The sequence below is a fragment of the Aedes aegypti genome, chromosome 2, assembly GCF_002204515.2.
Source record: "Aedes aegypti strain LVP_AGWG chromosome 2, AaegL5.0 Primary Assembly, whole genome shotgun sequence".
Classification (NCBI taxonomy): Eukaryota; Metazoa; Arthropoda; class Insecta; order Diptera; family Culicidae; genus Aedes; species Aedes aegypti.
The window spans coordinates 240,656,587-240,679,546 of NC_035108.1; the positions used below are offsets into that span (position 1 = coordinate 240,656,587).

General features: G+C 39.0%; 1 protein-coding gene across 1 annotated transcript in view; it reads right to left on the minus strand.

Annotated features, from left to right (window-relative positions):
- Positions 1-82: 82 nt before the first annotated feature.
- Positions 83-22,960, minus strand: part of LOC5571140 (RING finger protein 10) — a 34,636-nt gene continuing 11,758 nt past the window's right edge. Inside the window, exons 2-6 of the mRNA XM_001653400.2 lie at positions 15,531-16,688; positions 14,864-15,277; positions 14,644-14,798; positions 702-809; positions 83-645 (exon numbers count right to left, since the gene is read on the minus strand). Coding sequence (XP_001653450.2) covers positions 235-645; positions 702-809; positions 14,644-14,798; positions 14,864-15,277; positions 15,531-16,688 — 2,246 coding nt within the window. The 3' untranslated portion in view covers positions 83-234. The remainder of the gene's footprint in view (positions 646-701; positions 810-14,643; positions 14,799-14,863; positions 15,278-15,530; positions 16,689-22,960) is intronic.

Below are 22,960 nucleotides of genomic sequence, written 5' to 3' on the forward strand. Positions count from 1 at the left end.
AATATAAAAACCAAATTTTGCACTTGCCGAAGAATAAATTTATTAAATTATTATTGGTTAGGATACATTTTGAATGTTGTACATAAAAATAGGTATGTAGTAACAAAGACCCAATGAAATAAAAATTACAGAACGAATTAACAGTACAGGTATTGTCTTTAAATTTATGTAACAGTTTTACCTAAAATGAACTTCTTTGATTTTATTTAGCCAATAAGGAAAATCAATTGAAAGCTAATTCAAATTCATACCGGAAGCAAACAACACAGTTTTCTTGTTCTTCTTCTTTTTCGCTCCGTTGTTGTTGCTGGAAGCTGCTCCTCCCTTTTGCTTTTTGTTAATTACTCCGCCCTCCAACACGGCAAGTTCGTTATTCAGCGATACCTTCTCCAGTGCTGCCTCGATAGCGGAGGCCAAATTGTTTCTCGGTTCAGGTGCTCGGGCTTCCTGAATATCGTCATTCTCATCAAAGTCGCTCTCCGAAGTGAAACGGTGCTTGTGGATGGACGACGTTGTACTGCTCATCCTGGAACCAGTCACCTGAATCATCTTCGGTGGTGGTGCAGCCAAGGGTCCAAATACATTTACCGATCCACCAGATGGAAGCGATGGCCAGCGGGACGCTGCTGGCGAAGTGGATAACATCTGATGGAAAGAGCAGTATTAATATTAGGATTACGGTTGGAATGCTTAAGGTTTACCTTTGACCACGATGGACCTGATGGATAAGGGGAAGCAGAAGCATCACTGGTTGATGGGCTCGTACATAGAGATGGTTCATGGCTAAAATCGAATGAGTCATTTCCACACTGAAAAAAGTAAAAGGAAAAAGTAAATTAAAAAACAGACAAACAAAACATTCTAAAACTAGAAGTGAAGTCATTATTTGGCAAGCGAATTTCGTTCACTTGGAAAACATTAGGTTTTGCAAGAATTTTGTTCAGTCGGGTTGCTCAGCAGATCGAATGGCCTTGCAACTGACTTGAACGACTCTGATCCAGTTGCACGGCGACTGTTCCAACTCTTACACTCAGAAAGACGGGTACCTAGTTATAGAATTTCTTAATTTTAGTATTGTGTGTGCACCTATTTATCGAGACACTTAGATGTCTATATAGATGCAGACAACTTTAGCCCTGGAGATGGAAGGTGATAGCTCTACTGCAATTCCAACGACCCATTTCTAGAATGGCTGTTCATACACACACATTCTGAGGTCGTTTTCATCACAGCAAGCCCCGCACGAAAGCACCCAGATATCAATTGGATATCTGAAATGATTTCATACTTCCCGAATCGAAAATTAGATTTTCGACCCTGGCACGTGGTTACAAATGGTCATATAATTTTGAACGATCTCACCAGTTTGTTGTTCTTTCCATTGCTGCTTTAAACCACTCATAAAACATCTATAAGTATTTTTTTTTTTCACATCACAAGTAACTTTTTTCACATTGTTTTCCGAGTGGCATAGCACCATCAGTCGATTCAATTTTTCATCGGTCGAACTTTAAAATGACGCGTAATCGAAATAATTTTCTGCTGAATCAACACATTATTCCCACAATTCAATACTTTTCTTCTTAATAGCTTCGGGTGGCATAGCACCACTCTTCGTTTTGATATTTTCACCGGCCGAATATATGAAGAATCAAGATGAAACGTGGCAGCAAATACAGAATTTCTTAATTTTAGTAATTTATTAAAATTTTCTATCTAAAAGCCTCTTTTTCACTTTGCAGGGAATGTTAAGCTATTTGTCAATCCACCTGGGTTGAAGCATCGCTAAGCTTCAACCCAGTCGAAATGACAGTTACTTAACAGGTTATTCAGCCTAAATGAGCTGCAAAAATCGCATTTTAGCTGAATAAGCTGTTATTCAGCTACCAATGTTACTTGGGAAGTATAAGCATTGATGATCATACAAATCGTACCTAGTTGCTACTCCGTAATTGATCAGAATATTCAAAATTATACAGGGAACCAACACATGCAGCTTGAGTGTGGCATACCAAGACCTATCCTATAACATTTCCCCGAATATCATTACCCCGAAAACCATCACCCCGAAAGTCAATACCCCGAATGGTCAAGTACCCCGAAAACCATTACCCCGAATAGTCCGTTGCCCCGAATACCATTTCCCCGAATGGACCATAACCCCGAATTTTCTTGGCACGAAAAATTGAAGATCCGACAAATGAATCCCATATAGGGGAACTTACGTATTCTCGGCAGCTTAACCCTCTAATACCCAAATTTTTGTTTTCGATCTAAATATTATTTTTCGTTATCTAAAATCATTCTAAACACGGTTTGGGCAATGATTTATTTTTCTTCGCAAATTTATGAATTTTGGTTTTTGATTTTTATTATTTTTATTTTTGAACATCCCTATCCTTTTAATTTTTTTCTTGAAGCCTCTTCTGGTTACTGATTTTTTGACAATAATAAAAATTTGAGTTTTTACTATACTTTTAAAAATATGATTTTTTTAATTTGATCGTAGAAAAATATAAAAGGTACGATTTTTTCTAATACACGTTAAATGAATTCCAGGCATTTGTAGGTTATATAAGAATACAATTTTTAAAACAATTTTTAATAATACAAATAAGTTTCAAAAATCATAAAAAAACTTTTCTTATATGCGTGTTATGAGTCAAGGTTTAAGCCAAAAATAAAATCATTTTAATTTCCGAGCTATGAAAAAATACACAAAATTCCAAAGTGTACCCCGTCTAAAGGCGGGGTTGGGTATTAGAGGGTTAAGCCGATGCCGTGCTTCTTTTTTAATTTTCTCGGACATCAGCAGACAAATTCCGTGTTTGTCTGTTCACATTTATGCGTTGCTCAATCCTCTATCGATTCACACCGACAGACTTGTCAAAATGCTTTTGGTAACGTTTTTAAAACGCTGCGAACATCCCTTGTCAGTGTGACTATTGTCGGCAGCCTCAATCTCTTCGGCAACTTTCCCATAACAACTGCTGGTGAATCTCTTCGGCAGCTCCAAATTAGTCGCATTTTGAGGCGTGCTCATTTGAATTGATGACATCTCCGGCGATATCGTTTGTTTAGTCTCGGAAATCTCGCCAGCGGGATGCGGGCGGAACAAAGAATCATCTGAATGTTTCCACTGATGTGTTTTGACAGAAAAACACTGTATATTTGGCATTTGAAATTTGGTTGCCGATAATAGTCGAATGGTGCCGAAGCCGTAAGTCTCCCTACCTATTTCATAGAATTTTGATTTTCATTTGAATTCATGTTCTTCATGTTATCAAAGTTTTATTATTCTTTTAATCAACAGCTATTCTTCATGAGCCATGATTTTGTGAGAATGATTGTGTTCACAACTATAAATCATTTTTCGAACTGATGATAATGCTGACATGTTAATATTAGAGACCTTTCCCGCCTCTTTCAAAAGCGTTATATTATTTGGTAATGCATAATTATATTTTTATATTGCTGGAGGCAATGCGAGTTCAACATATTCTAAAATGTCATTAGACTATGGTTTGAAAAATGTCAGATGAAAATGTTAACTGATATTAATCTGACCACTATTTCAAAAGAACAGCCTATGATAAAAGAAGAAAAAATCACTGTTGAAAGCGCTACTTCCGAAAGAATAGCCGATAACTAAAAGAAGGACAAATCTCTTGTTGGAAATTGTAATACTGACAAGATGTAATACAGACAAGTAATGCAGGGGCTTATTTTCATTTATTTTTTGAAATCACTGTTAACTTTGAATTTCGCTCAAGACAATTTTGTCAGTCGATTTTTTTACCGCTATCGCTCAAACTTCAACTCAAATGGTACAACTCGAAAGAATAGCCTGTAACTCAATGAAGAGAAAATCATTGAATAAATTTTTACACTGCCATTATACTGCCCATAAAGGCATAACTGTCCCATATGGAAAAAGAAGGCATTGAGAAAATAGCGCTCAAAGTTTGAAGTTTGTTTTCTCATATAAATGTTCATAATTTTGTAGTACATTTCTGCATGTCATATTTATTTAAAGCAACACACAGAGAAATGATTTTTTAAATCAATAATATTCTGTATTGAAATCAACAGAAAAAAATATCATTTCTCGGCTAATAATATATTTTTTGAAATCAACAACAAAACCTTGTTGTTTCAAAAAAATTTTTTTTTGTTTCTAGAATCAGTTGTCAACACGAACAAAAATTATTTTTTTGAATTCATAATAAATATATTTGTTAATATAGTATTTTATGTTGAAACAAAAAATAACTGTGTTGCTTTAAAAATTTATATTTTTTGAACCAAAGAAAAGTATTTTTTAAAACAAAAAAGGACATTTTTGTTTCAATATTTAATTTTTTTATTTATGTAGGATGTATTTTCATTATTTTCTATTTCATTTGAAATGATCATAAATAAAAAGACTATTTTCTCTCCATTTGGATTTTATTTACATCTGATTTAGAAATAATCACCAGATGAGTTATTGCCTTCCTATGAACTCTGATTAATAACATTACTCTAGCTATTTCTGCATTTTGTAGACGCAGTCAGCAAGTAATTTGCAGTGCACCGTTCACGAGTGATGGATTCAGAATTACTTTCTCTTACCACCGGTGATGCGGTTGAATAACAATCTGTGGAAATCTTATGATACATAGAAAAATACAATTATTATTCGTTTTGTTAAAACATTTCATCCGTTTATTTATACCTGGTGAAATTCTCCAAACATTCAATCTATGCATGCAATTCGTCCGGTCAACCAGAAATGGCGGCGGTATCAATTCTTCAATTTTCTTCCGTTCCAGGATTTTCAGAATTTCAAGATAGTATTGATTTTCTAGAGAGAAACAAAGCGTATAAGTTGGTATATCAGATAGTTACATGGAAACAAGACAATTTCTTACCCAGAAGACGATTGATAATTTTTTCAGAGAGTCCAAAACTCAGCAAAAAATTCACCGTCACTAACTTCCTCAACTTCCATAACCAAAACTTCTTCTGTTGAATCCCTTTTGAGTTTTGTTTGAAATCATGGAAATGGCGTCTGACAAGCCGTGCGTACATAATAGCGAAAACAAAACATACACACTCTCATATAATAAATATGTATGTGTGTAAGTAATAGGGTTTTTTGAAACCAAAAAAAAAAAAATTTGAAAACGAAACAGATTATGCCAACAATCAAAAAAATATTTTATTAAATCTACGCAACTTATGTTCCTATCAGTTTGGTGTAAAAACAACAATTAAAATTGTTGGATCAACAAAATTTATTATTTGTATTCAACAAAAATAATTGTAATTTTTAAAAAATATTTCAATAATATTTATTTATTTTTTTTTTGTATGGTATTCAGTTGGAGCTGCCTGACAGCTTAACTTGTCAAGGCTGAACCCTCGGTCTGGCTTTTGCCAAGTTTCCCCTCTACCAGGACCAATACTCAGACGGACTAGGCAATGGCGCCCACATGAACACTGTTTTTATTAGTATTGTGACGTGGTAGTTTTTGAAAAGTACCCATATTCCTTTGCTTCTGAGATAAAGAAGCATTGTGAAAATCAGCAGCTCCATCAGAATTTGTTTGAAATAGTAGTGTAGTAGTGTCATTACTAATACTGTCTAGTCGAAATGGTTTTGAATAATTTGTCAATCAAGTGCTATTCTGATTACTTTTGTCTTTTACGTAAGATTAGAGTCTTAAATGTCAATTGTCGTCCTTAAAGAAAAAAGTTACTTTTAGTCAAGTCATTTTTATAGTGAATATTTACGAGAAAAGTTACCTTAGACTTCTATTACAGTCTCCTACAAGATTCACTTTTCGGTGGCAAATGCATTGCTTCACAACGCCTACTTTCTACTTTTAAATTTTGCGAAAATGAAGCTGGAATTGGATTATGTATACCGTTGATACAAAAGAGGTATTTCTTATTATGGCAATGTAAAACCATATTAAAATAAGATTGTCGCCACTTATTTCTACTCAGTGAATCTACTAATCATTTTCCTAAGAGTTCCTAAGCATTCCCTACGTCGTATATGATAACGATGTTTCTAGCTAGCTAATAGTAAGAGTGGCTACGGATCATTCTGGTTAGCAAAAGGCAAACTGAACGTCACCAATAGTATTAATGTCCACTTCGAATAAATTCATTATTTGAAATGGGCATCAATTCTATCAATGACGCAGAATGTCCGTTGGATCACATCCGAGATATTATTGCGTCTATGCCATTTGAATTATGACGCGGCTTTAAGCAAAAAATGCCAAAATGTGATACCACCACTACAGGTTACGCCTTTGGTTTCCATCATATGGGCTAATGGATTATGCCCTCCCATCGCGGCAAGGTCGCATAACCAAGGGGAGGGTATTTCAATAATATTTATTTTTGAAACAAAAAGGTCTGTTTTCTCTGCGTGAACCGCTCAGATAACTCATTTTGTTTCTATTGAAGAGCAAAAAATATAAACTTGAACACAATTTACGTTTCGCAGCTGCTATTTGGGTTGAAAGTTTTTATAGAGACTGTTATGCCTTTATTTTTCAATATGGGACTGCACCAACTTCATATTTTTCCACAACATTTTCAAACTAAGTGTGTTATTTTAAGTGAGCATAGTAAAATATATGTTAAAACATGGATGTTACGACGAAAAAAGGTGTTGGTTCGAAAAGCCATATGGGACAGTTATGCTTTTATGGGCAGTATACAACCTCGAAAGAACAGCCGATGATTGAAAGAATAAAAAATCTCCAATAGGAATAGTAGGAGTTACTAAGCCGAAAACTTTCAGGCTCAAATTCGCGAGCTTCCTTGACGAATTTCTTGAAGTGCATCACTGATTTTCGGGGAAGTGTCGTATTAGGGGAACTGGTTTTCGGGGTAATTTACCATTCGAGGTAATGGTTTTCGGGGTAATGTGTCATTCGGGGTAATAGTTTTCGGGGTACTGGTTTTCGGGGAGATGGTTTTCGGGGTCATGGTATTCGGGGAAGTGTTATAGGACCGAAACAAAGCGACCTACAATTAGAAACGCGACTATTATGTACAGTCGACTCTCCACACCTCGATGTTCTACATCTCGATATCTCTCCCTATGTCGATGATTACTTCGGTCCCTTCATTCAGCATACGATTTCTCTCTCCATATCTCGATATCCTCCTTATCTCGATATCTCCCTATCTCGATGTACCATGCCCACACAGTTACGGATCACCCACAGTGACGGATCACTTTGGCGTTCAACATCGGATAACTCGCTCAAAACATAAAAGTTGACGTAAAACATATTTTTCCCATGTTATACTATTTGTCTACTACCATTTGTAATGTTAAGCACAACATTCAACCGCTAAATTACGTTGTTTTTGACAAATGTTTAGATGGTACCACACAGCTATCATTATATGGTCATTTTCTGTAAGAAGTGCCGTCAGCATTCATAAGCTGCCACAGGTGGTAAAATTCAAATGTTATAGCATAAAACTTGCTCATTCGCTTCGATTTAGTATGCATTTATCTTTGGAAAACATTTTTCTTGATTGTTGATCCTAAATAAGGTACCGCGGGGCAAGTGGGTAAGTGGGGTAAGTGAAAATAATTGGTATATTTTACTGAATATGTGAATTAACGTTTTAAACTCATGCGTAAACCTTTGAGGCCATTGAGAACATTACGATAGGTAAGAAATTTCTGAGATCTTTCAGCCTTTATTGCATAATAGAGCGAAATATAGTTTACCTGCCAACTATCACTCCGTAACAAGTTGGCGGCGTGCAATCTTATTTTAATATTTTCAGTGGGAAAAAGTTGAGGAAAATAATTGTCTGTACCATTTCGAAGTTGTCCTTTCTGATAGTTTTGAACTGCAATAAAAAAAGTTTTTGAATTAATTCTACATAGACCTAAAAATAACTAAATTGAAACACTGTCAATTTTCTAATCACGTGGGGCAAGTGAAAAGTTTCTCATTAGAGATTAAATATGTGTTTTCTCTTTAGGTAGCTATACTTATTCAAGGTTCACAATTATCCTAGAACATCAGAACGTGCTGATAATTCAAGAAACACTATACTCAAAGCGTTAAATGCTATTATCATGGCCAAATCATGGAACTTCTCTAAAAAAAGGTTACCAAATATTACGATATTAATATGTTTACTTCGGACAGCCGATTAAAAAGAAGACGTTGATTGGAAAGTTCCAATATAAGAGAACGCACGGAAATCTTGTGGGATGTCTATGTAAAGCTAGTTCAAAACATAAAAAAGGGGTATAGGTGTATCCACATAAAAAAAAGTTTCTAAATACTTTATTGAAGGATTCTGTTTGATTTTTTTTTGAAGAGTTATCCGACGTCATATCCGATTTTCTTAAAAACAAATAACGAGCGGTGGAAATTCTACAGAGCAGAAATGCAATTGCTGTCCCATGATGTAAGAACTAACATTCGAAATGTTGCAGTTATGATGTTGTCGAATCATTTCAACAAACATAACTGAACAGAAGAAAATCCAAGTAACAATAATAAATTTTTCTTTGTTTTCATGTTACTTATGTTATTGTTCATTGGGACGCCTAACCAAATGTTAAAGGTAATAGAAATCTTGAATGTAACTGTTAGTTTTTGAATTTATTGTTTAAAACGATAAACTTTTCACTTGCCCCACAGGTGGGGACGTAAGGAGACGTTTTTCAAAAACATTTTCGGTACTTTTTTCTTCAATTTTACATAAATATCAATTTCAGTATACTGCTTATATTTGGTGGGAGTCAAGCTAAAAAATAAACACGACCTCATTTGTTTTAATTTAAGGTCTCTAGAATTTGAAGAATCCCAACTATGCGAAATCCATACCCACTTGCCCCACGGTACCTTACCGAATATTAGCACTTCTAATTAGTGATCCATAATATGGACCAGGAAATGATTGTTTACCACGGTTATGGATCACTTGCAAAGAATGTAGATTTCTGCCATTTTAAGCATTGGATTCGACATTTTCAGACAATAGCACAGGATAAAACTAATAAAACATCAAGATTTGTCAATTTTGTTTTTCAGCAGACAAAAATTTATTTATTTATTTATTCTTCTATATTTAGTATATGGATTTTTAACAGTTACAATTGCGATATGATAGAAAAGTGCCACTATTATAAACTTAGTTTAACTGAATTCATCTATTTTTTTCGCGCAAATAATTATATCTAATTCATCTATTTTAATTGAAGTGTTCGATACATTTCCTCTTAAAAACTGCCCCAGATGTTATTAAGGTTAATTCATTTGGCAAAGTATTCCAATAGGAAACACCTCTTACGAAGAAACTTTTGCTGTATTTAGCGGTACGATGCCTTCTTATAACAAATTTCTTAGATCTTTCACTACGAAATTGATTAAGTTTTGTGAACAAATAGTCAGGGCTTTTGTTATGGATTAGCTTGAAAATAAGTTGACAGCATCTTTGCATACAAAAATTTTCAAACGAACAACCTATAAGGTGCTTTTGCAAATGTGTGACATTGGAAAAATGAGACAAATGGAATACATATCTAACACATGCATTGAGAGCAATTTTTAGTCTATTATAAGCAATGGATGAAAGTTGCATAATCAGAAAATCGCATGTCAAGAAGTGTGGGAAGATTAGGCTTTTGAAAAGCTTCAATTTAGTTTCCACTGGTAAGAAAAAGGTTTTCGTTTGCAAAGGTCTTAATTTTCCATATATTTGACCACACTTTTGTAGTATGAATGCATCCCAGTCTAAATTTGGTTGAATTGTATAACCTAAACTAGATGCCGATTGAACGAATTCGATTATGGTATTGTTAATCACTAATATGGGCTGATTGGAATTGGTATTTGTGGTCATGAACATAGCGTGAGTTTTATCCAGGTTTAATTTCAGGTTGTGCTTCAGAGTCCAATTGAAAACATTTTGTAAATCAGCATTAATCTTATTAACTATATTCATGGCATCTGCATAGTTGTACTTACAATATAGTTGCACATCATCCGCAAAAACCACAATTTTACAATATTAAAGAACATCAGGTAAATCGTTCACATAAAGCGAGAACAATATTGGGCCCAAAATTGACCCTTGCGGAACACCAGACGAAACAGGTAAGAAATCGGAATACTCATTATTTATATATACAGATTGGACACGATTTGATAGATATGAGTTTATTAAATGGACAGAAGCACTCGAAAAACCAAAATTACGTTGCAGTTTCCTACATAACATACCATGCGAAATCGTGTCAAATGCCTTAGAAAAATAAAGAAGTATCAGAATGACTGAATTGCTTTCATCAAGAATCATCCCTATGTCATCTAATACTTTGTTTTCATTGATGTAGGAACACATTTGCTTTTTAACAATTTTTCTAAAACTTTAGAAAGACCTGGCAATATACTTATTGGGCGTAAATTTTCAATATAATTTTCCTTTGCCTTTTTCTTAATTGGGAGTATTTTTGCTTTCTTCCAAGCCTTAGGAAATATACTGGTTTTGATAATGGAATTGAATATATGGGTAACTGGCGTGATAATAAGCGGCAATATTTTTTTCAAAAATTTGAGCGGCACTTTATCCAGACCTACGGCATTTGATTTAATGTCAAATAGTGCATTCTCTACTTCGGCTTCATTCACGACATTAAAGTTGAATGAATTCAAATATTCGCTCTGACGTGGGGTGTAAGTATAATTCGACTCGGTGAAATTTTTCGAAAAGGATTTATTGATATCATTTGGGCAAACGTCAACTACTGGTTTTTCCACCAGTCCATTAACACCAGCATTTTTTAACCTTATCCACAAATCTTTCGACGGCAAACAAATTATGGCTCTCCACATTTCTATCTAATTTCCACTGTTTAAATGCTAGATTGCGATCTATTATTGCCTTTGAAAATGGGTGGAAAATTTGGTGTGGAGCGAAAACAGTTCATGCATTAGTTACTACAATGCAGTATCACCAAAAAAAGGGCATTTTACCCTTGTTTCCAGCTCTAACACTGCTATTTCGTGCAGTAATATGTGACACATTGTTAACTTTCGCCAAATCATGCAATACAGATGCAATGAGTTGAAAATCTCTTGATTTTGCGCACTGATCCGTAATATGTCACAATTTGATCCATAATATGAAAATTGATCCATAATATGGTTTTCAGAAACCGATACAATTTTTAATTTTTATGCAATCCTATATAAATATTTCACTCAAAACAGTTTACTAACCGAAGATCTAATTTGAAACGATTCAATTCGTGCTTTTAAATTACAATTTTACGTTTTCCATGTCGTTTTATTAAATTTTATAGGTTGGACTCCACACTATTTGATCCATAACTGTGGGGTCATGGTATTTCTGTTGATTTGTTGTTCCAAATTTTCTCTCTATATGTCGATATGAGCATTATCAAAGGTTACTAGACCAGATTTAAGCGATTCTGAACAATTTGGAAACTCTAAATGCAGTTTGTTTGTTTATTGTTTTCCTAGTAACGGAGTGATTTTCAATCTAGTGTTCATTAAATTAATGTTCCATGTCTCGATCTCTCCCTATCTCGATGGTCGCTTCGATATCGAGATGTGGAGAGGCGACTGTAATAATAAACTTTAAAAACCTACTGAAATATATTTTTTATATAAGTTCAAAGCAACGGAGTATCGATAGACTATTTTCAGAAAAAAAAAAATGCTACATTTCTCATAAAAAAATCAAGAAGAAGATATTCATTCGTTTTGGCAACAATGATGACTTTTCAGCTTGCATTTCAAAGTGATAAAATTCAGCCTTAATAGTTTATATTGACTTGAAAAAGTATCACTGTACGCGCTAACATGCTGATACTTTCTTAGGTGTGTCAGTGCAAAACCAATTGATTTTCTTGGATTCGAAATCGTGAGATGAATTAGCAATAATCATCAACGACGCGTACAAATTTCAATGACGGCCTACTTCGCCTTAAAATCTCAACCATAATTTGTAGTTTAAAATATCCGCCATTTTTGCCGTTTTCCAACATGATCAAAAATTGAAATTGTTTTTCATAATTTTAATGTTTTTCTTCACTAAGTAAATACGTTTTGACATTTCTTTAACCTTCCAGTCGTCGCGCGGTTTGCCACCGTCAGAACCACCACGCTGCTGTTGTGAACGAAAAGCGAGATTTTTTCAACAGTGTTGTACAACAGCACGACGACTGAAGTGTTAAGATACACTTGAAAAAGTGTTTATCTTTCTATCAAAACGAGAAAAGTATTAATTCTTACTTTTTTTGAATTTCTTTATTAGTATTATTCCAAACATTACATTCATTTCTTATATCTCGGTGTTCTGTGTTATTAGACAACACTATCATCATAATTTGGTGAAACAAATTTAAGATTTTATTAGCATTTTGTTAACAACATATTACATTTCATTTGCCGTAGCAGTTCAGATTTTTTACAGGTGAGTTACTTTCACCTGCTTATAAGAGAAAAAAACGTTTTGAATTTAGTTAACCTAACGTAACCTAAACATATAACGCATTATTCGTGGCAATAGAAGATTGTAACGATTATTGCCTGAAATTATTAAGGTGAAGATGCCAAACCTCAAATTTTCAAGAGCACGGATCTGGAGAAACGAACACCCATTTGAGTAGAAAACTTTATCGATTGGTTATCACCAGCTAGCGATCAATCGATTAAGTTTTCAGCCTGAACGGATGTTCGATTCTACAGATCCGTGCTCTTGAAAATTTGAGGTTTGGCTTCGATTCATCTTCACCTTAATTATTTTATTTGATATTTGTTCCAATGTTTCAACATTGGATATTCTATGTAACTCATTGGTACTATACCAAGAGTAAGCTTCAGAATCATTTTTCAAATTTTTATTTTGAATTTTCTGCAGAGCTTCCTTCCTGCCTTCCAACAGCTAGTCCATAGTTTGATTTTCTATTAATAAGGGGATAGAGACATTTTACATATTTATTACATTTGGCTTGAATGCCCTCAATTTGATTTTTGGTAGTTAAATTGTTATCTAGCATGAGCCCTAGATACTTAACTTCATCTGACCAATTTATTGGAAATTTTTACTGAACAGTGTTTCTATTCGCCCCATCGCGGGGTGAATAGAAACATGCAACATTTTCATAATTCTTTGTACGATATAATTTTTATTTCTTAACAGCAATTGGGGTCTCAGCAAAGGAAAACGCGACCCATATTTGAGACCAATAAAATTTAGACAACTCAAAACGGTTTAAGGCTCAAGAATCCATCATTCAATCATCAGCAATCATCAAAAACGAAAAACCAGTTTTTTCGTTCAAATTTAAATAAATCCCCTTGAAAATTTATCATTGCGATTTAGATAGCAAGTGTAATGCAATGATAGATTTTCTTGAACAATGCTTAAATTTTAAGCAAATAAACTGCTTTTGAATTGAATTGATTGAACGTAAGGATAATTTGTTATCATTGATAACAAAGTCTAAATCATGCTGGGATGATCATTCAATTGCTTTCAGAGCAACACTCCTTTTTTGCTGTAGAACATAGTAGCCTGGATTAGTTTGATCTATTCTACCCGCCAGGAGCACCCCTGTTGCCTGCCGAGCAGTTGGTTAAGCATGCAATATGCAAATCCACTTTATGATTATGTTTAGCAATTTATCCTGACGTCCAATCGAAATGTGGTCTTCGGCAAAGTTGTAGCTGAAAGGATGTCACATGAGTAGAGTTTGTTCACTTTTCCATAAAATATTATGACGACGAGATAGAGGGCTGAACACAAAAGGTTGGCGTTTTCCATAGTAATCTCAATATAAACTTCAAATGGCGTGTGCACAGTCAGATTTCTTCCGAATTCCATCTAGGATCCTCTGTGCAAGCATGCTCTGTCCATGGTGTTGTAAAAATTAGCTTCCAGATTCATTATTTATTCTTTAGAATATACAGGCGTCTCTCCATGTCTCGATATCGAAGGGACCATCGAGATAGGGAGAAATCGAGACAAAGAACATATTTTTGATGAATACTAGATTGAACAACACTCCGTTGCCAAGAAAGTAATACACAAACAGACGTCATTTTGCGCTCCTAATTTGTTTTGAATCCCAAAACTTTGGTATAGTAACCTTCGATATTGGCCATATCGACATACGGAGAGAAAATTGTGAACAAACAATCAACAGAAACACATCGAGATATGGAGATATCGACATAAGGAGGATATCGAGATATGAAGAGTGAAAATGTATGCAGACTGAGAACTTATGAAATCATCGACATATGAAGAGATATCGAGATGTGGAGAGTCGACTGTAGTGCCAAAATTCACTGAAAGCTTTCTTTGCCGATTGACAGGTACGAAGATACTCTGTCATGGGAAGTCGAAAAAATTTCCAACCCGATGAGATCCTCGACCGATTGGATACGAACCCCCCGACCCTCAGATTGGGCTTGCTGAATAGCTGCGCGTTTACCGCTACGAGTATCTGGGCCCCATCCCTCCGTCCGGCTTCCTACGATAGGCACAATGTTTCCCATGCAATAGTGAAGCCAAACATAGGGCCCTTACGCTAGATCACAATCTTGTATTTATCATTCCACTCACCGTTGGGAAATGTTTGTTGGAATCGATGTTGATTTTGGCAGACCGTGCCAATGATTTACCCAGCTGGCGTTCATTGAATTCGAAAATTTGGCGTTCTCGAATGCGTTCGGCACGAGCTCTCTTCTGACGATCTTTGCGGCGATCGTTCATCTCATCTGGAATTTGACAAATTGATATTAAGGAAAATACACCATCATCAAAGACAGATCATTAAATTTACCTTTAAAATATGCCAACACTTCAGGCGAAATCACTCCCTGCTTAAACTCTACTTCGACTACCTCAAACTGAGTACAAATGGGCAAATGTTGGAGATATTTCAACCGCTTTCGCAAAGCTTCCGACATGGAGCTGCTATCTTTATGGACAATCTTGCCGGTGATCATCTGAGGGCTTTTGTCCAAGCTTCCGTACATAGCCTGTAGCATGCGCGTGTTCATCGAATGCAAGTACAGTGGCTGCCCGTCTGTGGACTGGTAGAAATAATAGTAATCCGACGAAGCGCACGTCGATGTTGGAACAATGTCAATGTCGCTGAGCGTGAAGTTGCTGTCCTCATCAATCATAAAGTTTGCACCGATGGACTGTTCTACAGTAATCGATTCTTCCTCCTCGGCACACTCCGATGCGGTTTCTGTGGATGTAGAAGCACAAATGATAATATCAAAAAAAAAAAAAAGCTACAATCACCGACACAGTAAAGTGCCAACTGACTTGTAATCACGAAAATCGGCGAAATTCGTAGGTCGGAACGGGAAGAATTCAAATCCCAACATAGCACGCAGACTTTTCTCATAACCCATACCCATCTTTATCATACATAGAACCACAATTTTAATTTTATATTAAAATTGTGGTTCTATGTATGATAAAGATGTTCAACTCACCTTCAATTGTAAATCCTGCTGCTTCATCAGATGAGGACTCACTCGTGCGGATGTTTTCCTCCTTCAGAACAGTTGATACCTCCCTTACATTCAACGCCTTTTCCCTACGTTCTTTCAACTGTTCGAGTGCTTGTTGTACGAATATGTTCTCCGGGCAATCAATGCCATCAACGACAATTTGATTCTCAAGCTCTAGTTGTTCACGTTCAACGATTGCCAAAAGTTCTGCCGAACCAGCCATGAGCAGCTTGGTAAGTATAGTTCTGTTCAGGTTGGGATTGAACAGAGGAATCTCGAGACTTTTCTTGCCGACGTCGGATGCGATTTCAACGATCAAAGATGTTTTCTCACGACGCATCAGCTGGAAAGTGACACTTTCGCCAACGGTGTACGAGTGGAACGGTTTCAGAACGCAGCTTCTTAGATCAGGAACATGGATCGCATCGTAACAGATAGGACACTTGCGCCAAGCTTTATCGGACAGAGCAAGATAGTGCAGAATACACGGCCAGCAGTAAATGTGACCACATTTGGTCATTTTGGCCGCAACCGGTGGATACAAACAAATGGGACATTGAGGTTCTTCGGAGCTAAAGATGTGAACTTGCTCGATCTTTGCCCAATCTACCAGGTTATCAGGCGATGCCAAAACAGGCGTATAATCTTCTCCAGCCCGGACGACGAATTGGCAGTTGGCCTGTAAGTACTGTTCCTTGTTGTAAGTGACCTTCTTGACGTAGCTGCGATTATTTCCCGTCTTGCTGAACCGCATGGGTTGATCACGCTCACGGGGCGTGTAATGGAAGTTCAACAGATGGTTCAAACTTTGTTTCTTCGAACCAGGTGAGAACACCGAATGTAGTTCATTCCTTACAGTGCCGAAGTCACTGCCGCCTTGCGATGCTAGTCCGGTTCCCTCGTAGTGGTCGTCGTATTGATTAGCTGGGTCAAGTGCCGAAGCTGAAGCCTCCGGAAACAGCGGACCAGCTGCTTCCGGGCGCTGCTTCGAGCGCTTGTCATAGTTAAAGTTGGTTTGGGCACGAGTTTTTCCGGCTGGTGTTGCTTTGCCACTGGTAGTTCTAACGTTTTCCGGTTTGTAGCCACTCGAATTAGTTTGTTCACGTCTCTTGGAGTTGCGTGGCCACTTGGTTGAGATATCTGCAACAAATGAAAGTAGTGGTGTTTGAATAGTGTTTTACATCATTCATTTAAGATTTTGTGGATTAAAGCCGTGCACGGTGTTATTTTTTAATTTTTATTTTTTTGTATGGTTATCAGTTGGAGCTGCCTGACACTCAGACGGACCAATACTCAGACGGACTAGGCTATGGTGCCCACATGAACACTGTTTTTTATTCGTATTGTGACGTGGTAGCTTTTGAAAAATACTCATATTACCTTCTGAGAAAAGGAAGCATTGTGAAGCATCAAAATTTGTTTGAAATAGTAGCAGGGTTGGGAAAAAATCTGAAATTCATTCTACAGTAGCCAAACAAAGCCAATCGCAGTCAGCGAAGCCAGTGAAACTCACGCCTATCGCTGCTGTAGTCAAAGAGCCTTGAAAATTGCAAAACACCCGTTGCTAAGGACAACTCAAAATTACTGTAGAAAAATGTTCTATGGACCGATGCATGCGTTCACTATTTGACTTTTAAGCGGTGCCGTGTTATTTACGTGACCATGGCAACGAATGAATTCGGCACCGCTCAAACGTCAAATTCGTGAACACGTGCATTGGTCCATTACCCGCTGCATTTCCCACATTTAGAGCTTTCAATGACACTAACGATTTAGAAAATTCATGCACCCAACATAGGCTACTCGATGAGATTCACGTTTTTGAACTACTGTACTGGGAAAGCCACGTGATTTTCGCGAAATTCAAGCCTACTACTATTACCATTCCCAGCACTGAATAGTAGTGTAGTAGTGTCATCACTTATACTAGTCAAAATGGTTTTGAATAATTTGTCATTCAAGTGCTATTCTGATTACTCCTGTCTTTTACGTAAGATTAGAGGCTTAAGAGGAAAATAACCATCATCGTTTTACAAATTTTCAAAACCAGTTTTTCTGTTCAAAATTGAAGCAAAGCTCAAAAGAATCTATCATTGCATTGCCGTTGATATCTGTAATGCAGTGATAGATTTTTATGAGGATTTCTTTGAATTTGAGCGAAAAAACTGGTTTTCAATTTTTGATGATGACTGATGATTGAATGATGGATTCTTGAGCCTTAAATGTCAATTGTCTTGAAGTCTTAACAAAATTAGGCTGTCTAGTAGTAGTTCTTGTTAATTTCATTTTTTATTGTTAAAAGTATTTATTGGTCCATTACATTTTCATTTTCATTTTGCAGCGTTTGGTGGGGCAATGAGAGCGCAAGTCAGTCCAAAGCCGGGGGCAGGGATAGGTAATGGCCGTAATAGTCTATGCGGACCACTTGAACACCATCGGAAATGATAGGTGTTGCGGCCCACTGTTCACAATTGCAACGCCGCGGCCCACTGTTGCGAAAGAGCACAACCGTGAACGTGTTCTGTTTTGTTGTTGTTGTGCAGCATAAATGTTGATTAACGGAGAGTGCAAAAGGAGGGAGAAAACAGCCATCGCAGCTGATCGGTGATCAATTAGAAAGGCAACTGCGGTGGAAGATGGTGTTTTCTCCATCAAGAATTAGTGTTTGCCAGTGAAGTTTCCTGTAATTTGTTTGTTCTATTGTGATCGTTTAACATAGAATATCGTCGAGCTGTAGCCAAGTAGTGACGTTAGTTATTCGTCACCGTTGTTTACCGTAAGATTACGTTTGTTCAATGTGTGTCGTATGTGCTAATGTTGATTATTGTAAATAGGATTACCCTGCACACCCGGAGGTAGAGTAAGAGGAGCAATTGTGGCCGAAGGGAAAAAACTAGATTGTAAGTCGTTTGTATTTAATTGTTTGTAATAAGGTTTAACGTAAATGTTGTAAATATATTTCTAGTTGAGTTTGTTGCGAGCCGACATACTGTGAGATCGTTTTTACCCGCATCCGAAGGGTGCGAACATTCCTCAAAATCTATCTACCACCATGGCCTACAAATACCCGTGCTGCAATGAAGGGGAGGATTTCGATGCCAGCGTTCGTTGTGAAAGGTGTGAAGAATGGTATCACTTTTGCTGCGTGAACGTGGATGATAGTGTCGCCGAAGTTGTCTGGTATTGTGGGACCTGCCTAGGAGAGGATCGAGACATCCGTACTTCGTTGGGTGCCCCAGGCAACACCGCCATATCTCCAGTGGTGTTTAACCATCCCAGGCAGATTGAGGGTGATAGGGCAGGTATCGGTAAGTCGACGAGAAGCAAGACCAAAGGTCGCATCACTAGGGACCAAGCGCAGGATGAGATTGTCGAAGATGTTGAAGTAGGCAACTCAACTCAAGCAGAAGATCAGGAGACAATAGATTCAGAAAGAAAGCAAGAAGAAGAAGAAGCAAATAAAGATGACCGCGACGCGTTTTTGCATGCTTTGACGGAGGCATTCGGTCGTTATTGCAACCAGGTCAAGCGTTCAGAGTCTGTTCCTGTGAAGAAGCCCGATCGTGTTCGTGAGAGTGTCAAGAAAAGTGCCAGTTTGAGTGCCAGAGTGTCGTCGCCGGAGTCAACGCGTACCCGTGCGTGGAGAGAACTTCAAGAACTCGAGGAGTGGAACCGATTGGAAGAGCAAGAGGAAGAGAATCAGCGTAAAATCCTGGAGCTGGAGCGGAAGAGAATAGCCCGCAAGAAGAAAGTGCTGGAAAGAAGGTCGGAATTACGGAAAATCATCGACCAGGGAAGGAAGGTGGAAGAATTCGTGTTCAACGAGGATGAATTCCCAGAAATGGAGGCTGCAGTTGAGTTCGACGAGGACCTGGAACTGGAAATGTTTCCGAAGGATGTTGGACCATTACAGCGTCGGAAGAACACGAGACCACCGAAATCCCAACTTCTGGACGTCAGACTTCCAAGGCCGTCGTTTGAAGAAGAATTAGGTGTTCGTCATACTGCTTTCGACGGAGAGTGTAGTGAAGAGCGAGGCGCTATCGGACGCAGTTTGAGTCGGATCAAGATGCCAGAGCCAGGTCCATCGCGGCTTCAAATTGCTTCGAGGCAGGTGTTTCCAAGGAACCTCCCAAAGTTCAATGGCGCTGCCGAAGAATGGCCAATATTCATCAGCGCTTACGAACAAGCAAATCAGTCCTGCGGTTTCACCAATGCTGAGAATTTGGTCCGTCTACAGGAAGCATTGAAAGGGAAAGCATTGGAAACGGTCCGAAATCGACTGCTTCTGCCGGAGAACGTCCCGTTGATAATCGAGAAGCTGAAGAAGCGGTTCGGAAATCCAGAAGTCTTGTCGACGAGGTTAGCAAATCGGATTCAGCAACTTGAAGGACCGAAGGTCGAGAGTCTCGAGTCGGTGATAGAGTTCGGGAGTGCCGTAGAAGAATTCACCCAACACCTGAAGGCGGCAGGACTTGTGAACCACCTGAAAAACCCGATTTTGATGCAGAGTTTGGTCCAGAAACTGCCATCGTATTACGCCATGGAGTGGGTGGAGTATAAGCGACGAGCCAAAGCCGTTGACCTCGAAACATTTGGCGCGTTCATGGAGTGTCTGGTGGAAAAGGCATTGGAGGCAACCTTTGAGAAGTCGGAAGAGATCGAGCGTTCCAAATCGCGGGATAAGTCGAGGACGAAAGCCTTCGTTCACGCCACCGACGGAGGAAGCACTCAATCCGGTCAAAAGAGCGTGACGGAGAAATCAAAGTCGAATTTGCCGCCTCAGTCTCTTCGCCGGGACTTGAAATGTTCGGTTTGCCAAGAACCCGGGCATTTTGGGAGAAACTGTCAGGAATTGCTGAAACAGGACCTGGAAGGGCGGTGGAAGACGGTCGAGAAATTGAAGCTGTGTCCTCTCTGTTTGTACGACCATGGCCAGCGATCGTGTCGTATAAGGATGCAGTGCAAAGTGGAAGGATGTCAAGAATGCCATAACGCTCTGCTACATGGACGTCGAAAACAAGCAGCGAGAGTTCAAGCACAGTGCAATAGTCATCGCCATGAAACCCGAGCAGTGTTGTTCAGGATGATTCCGGTAATGCTGTACAATGGGAAGAAGAAGGTCGACACGCTTGCGTTGATCGATGAAGGATCGTCCGTTACCATGATCGACAGTGAGTTGGCGAAAATGCTAGGTGTTGACGGGCCGATAGAACCGTTGGAGATGACTTGGACGAACGGTGTGCAGCGTACAGAATATGAATCCAAGAAGGTGGTGCTGGAGATATCCGCCATAAATTCGAGGGAGCGGTATGAGCTGGTGAAAGCCCACACGGTGCATAGGTTAGACCTCCCTACACAGAAGATGGACGCAAGACAGCTAGTGGATGAGTTCAGGCACCTGGACCACATCGATATTCCCAGCTATGGCAGAAGTGTACCGAAGATCATGTTAGGAATCGACAACCTACATGTGATCGCTCCGCTAGATTCGCGGATCGGAGAATGCGGCGAACCAGTTGCCGTGCTTTGCAAGCTTGGTTGGGCAGTGTATGGACAGCAAGCGAAGGTCGTAGACAGAGTCCATTTCTTGGGCCATCATCGATGCTCGTGCGAAGAGTGTAGCAAGACAGATAAAGGGTTAGATGAGCTGCTGAAACAACACTACCAGCTGGAAGAAATTGGAGTTTCCCCTGTTCGCCTGGAGTCGGATGAAGATCGCAGAGCACGCGAGATTCTGGAGAAGACTACCCGGAGGGTTGGCGAAAGGTTCGAGACCGGACTGTTATGGAAGGAAGATGATGTTACATTTCCGGAAAGCTTCGACATGGCCTTGAGAAGGATGCGGAGTTTGGAAGCGCGAATGAATCGGAATCCTGGAGTTCGTCAGATTCTTGAGAAGCAGTTGGAAGATTATCTGGTCAAGGGTTACGCACATCGTATCACTGAGCAAGAGTTGAACGAGACGCCGAAAGGTAAAGAGTGGTACTTGCCGCTGAATTACGTAACGAACCCTAAAAAGCCGGGCAAGGTACGATTAGTCTGGGATGCAGCCGCTAAAGCGCATGGAGTGTCGTTCAACGATATGCTACTGAAAGGACCGGACATGATTATTTCGTTACCAGCGGTGATTAATGGCTTTCGCGAGAAAAGGATAGCATTCGGCGGTGACATAAAGGAAATGTTTCACCAAGCACTGGTGCGACCGGAGGATCGTCAAGCACAACGATTCCTGTTCCCTGGTGCGGATGGAGAAGTGGAAATCTACGTGATGGATGTGGTGATTTTCGGATCGAGTTGTTCGCCTTGCTCTGCGCAATTCGTGAAGAATCTGAATGCTCAAGAACATGCTGAACAGTATCCAGAAGCAGCGGACGCGATTGTTCGGAAGCACTACGTCGACGACTATTTTGACAGCGCCGACACCGAAGAGGAAGCAGTTAGAAAGGCCAGTGACGTCTGCCGAGTACATGCCAAAGGAGGTTTCGAGATTCGCAACTGGGTCAGTAATTCGGAGGAAGTTCTGCGGCAGCTCGGAGGGCCAAAGTGTGCGGCGAAGCCGCTAGAAGTCGACAAGAACTGCCCCACGGAGAGAGTTCTCGGAGTATTGTGGGACCCGGAAGGAGATAATTTCGTGTTTTCAACGGAGATTCGACAAGACCTTCAGGCCTACATCCGAGAAAACGCCTGGCCTACGAAAAGGATTGCATTGAGGTGTATTGCAAGCATGTTTGACCCGAAACAATTTCTCGCTCCCCTGTTGATACAGGGAAGGATCATCATGCAGGACGTGTGGCGTAGCTGCATCGGCTGGGACGATAAGCTCACCGAAGAGCATTATGAGAGATGGAAGAAGTGGACAAGCCTGTTCCACCTGATTGACGAAATTCGAGTTCCACGATGTTATCTCGGTGGACTAGAGTCGGAGGCGTACCAGACAGTGCAGCTACACGTGTTTACCGACGCCGGAGAAAAGGCCTATGGGTGCGTTGCCTACTTCAGGTTCGAGAACGGCGGAGTCGTTCAGTGCGCATTCATCGAGGCGAAGGCGAAGGTGGCTCCACTTCAGTACTTGTCTATCCCGAGGTTGGAGTTGGAGGCCGCTATTCTTGGTGCTCGGATGATGAAGTCGATTTGCGAAAATCATTCCTTTCCCGTGTTGAAGAGGTTCCTGTGGTGTGATTCAGATACAGTGGTGTCATGGGTGAAGTCCGATCAACGAAGATACAGACCGTTCGTCGCTTATCGAATCGGAGAGATCATCAGCACCACGAATCCAGAAGATTGGCGTTGGGTCAACTCGAAGAGCAATCCAGCGGACGATCTGACGAAGTGGGGAAAGGAAACGGAAATAAAGTCGAGCAACCGATGGTACAAAGGACCGGAATTCCTGTATCAAGGAGAGGAAAATT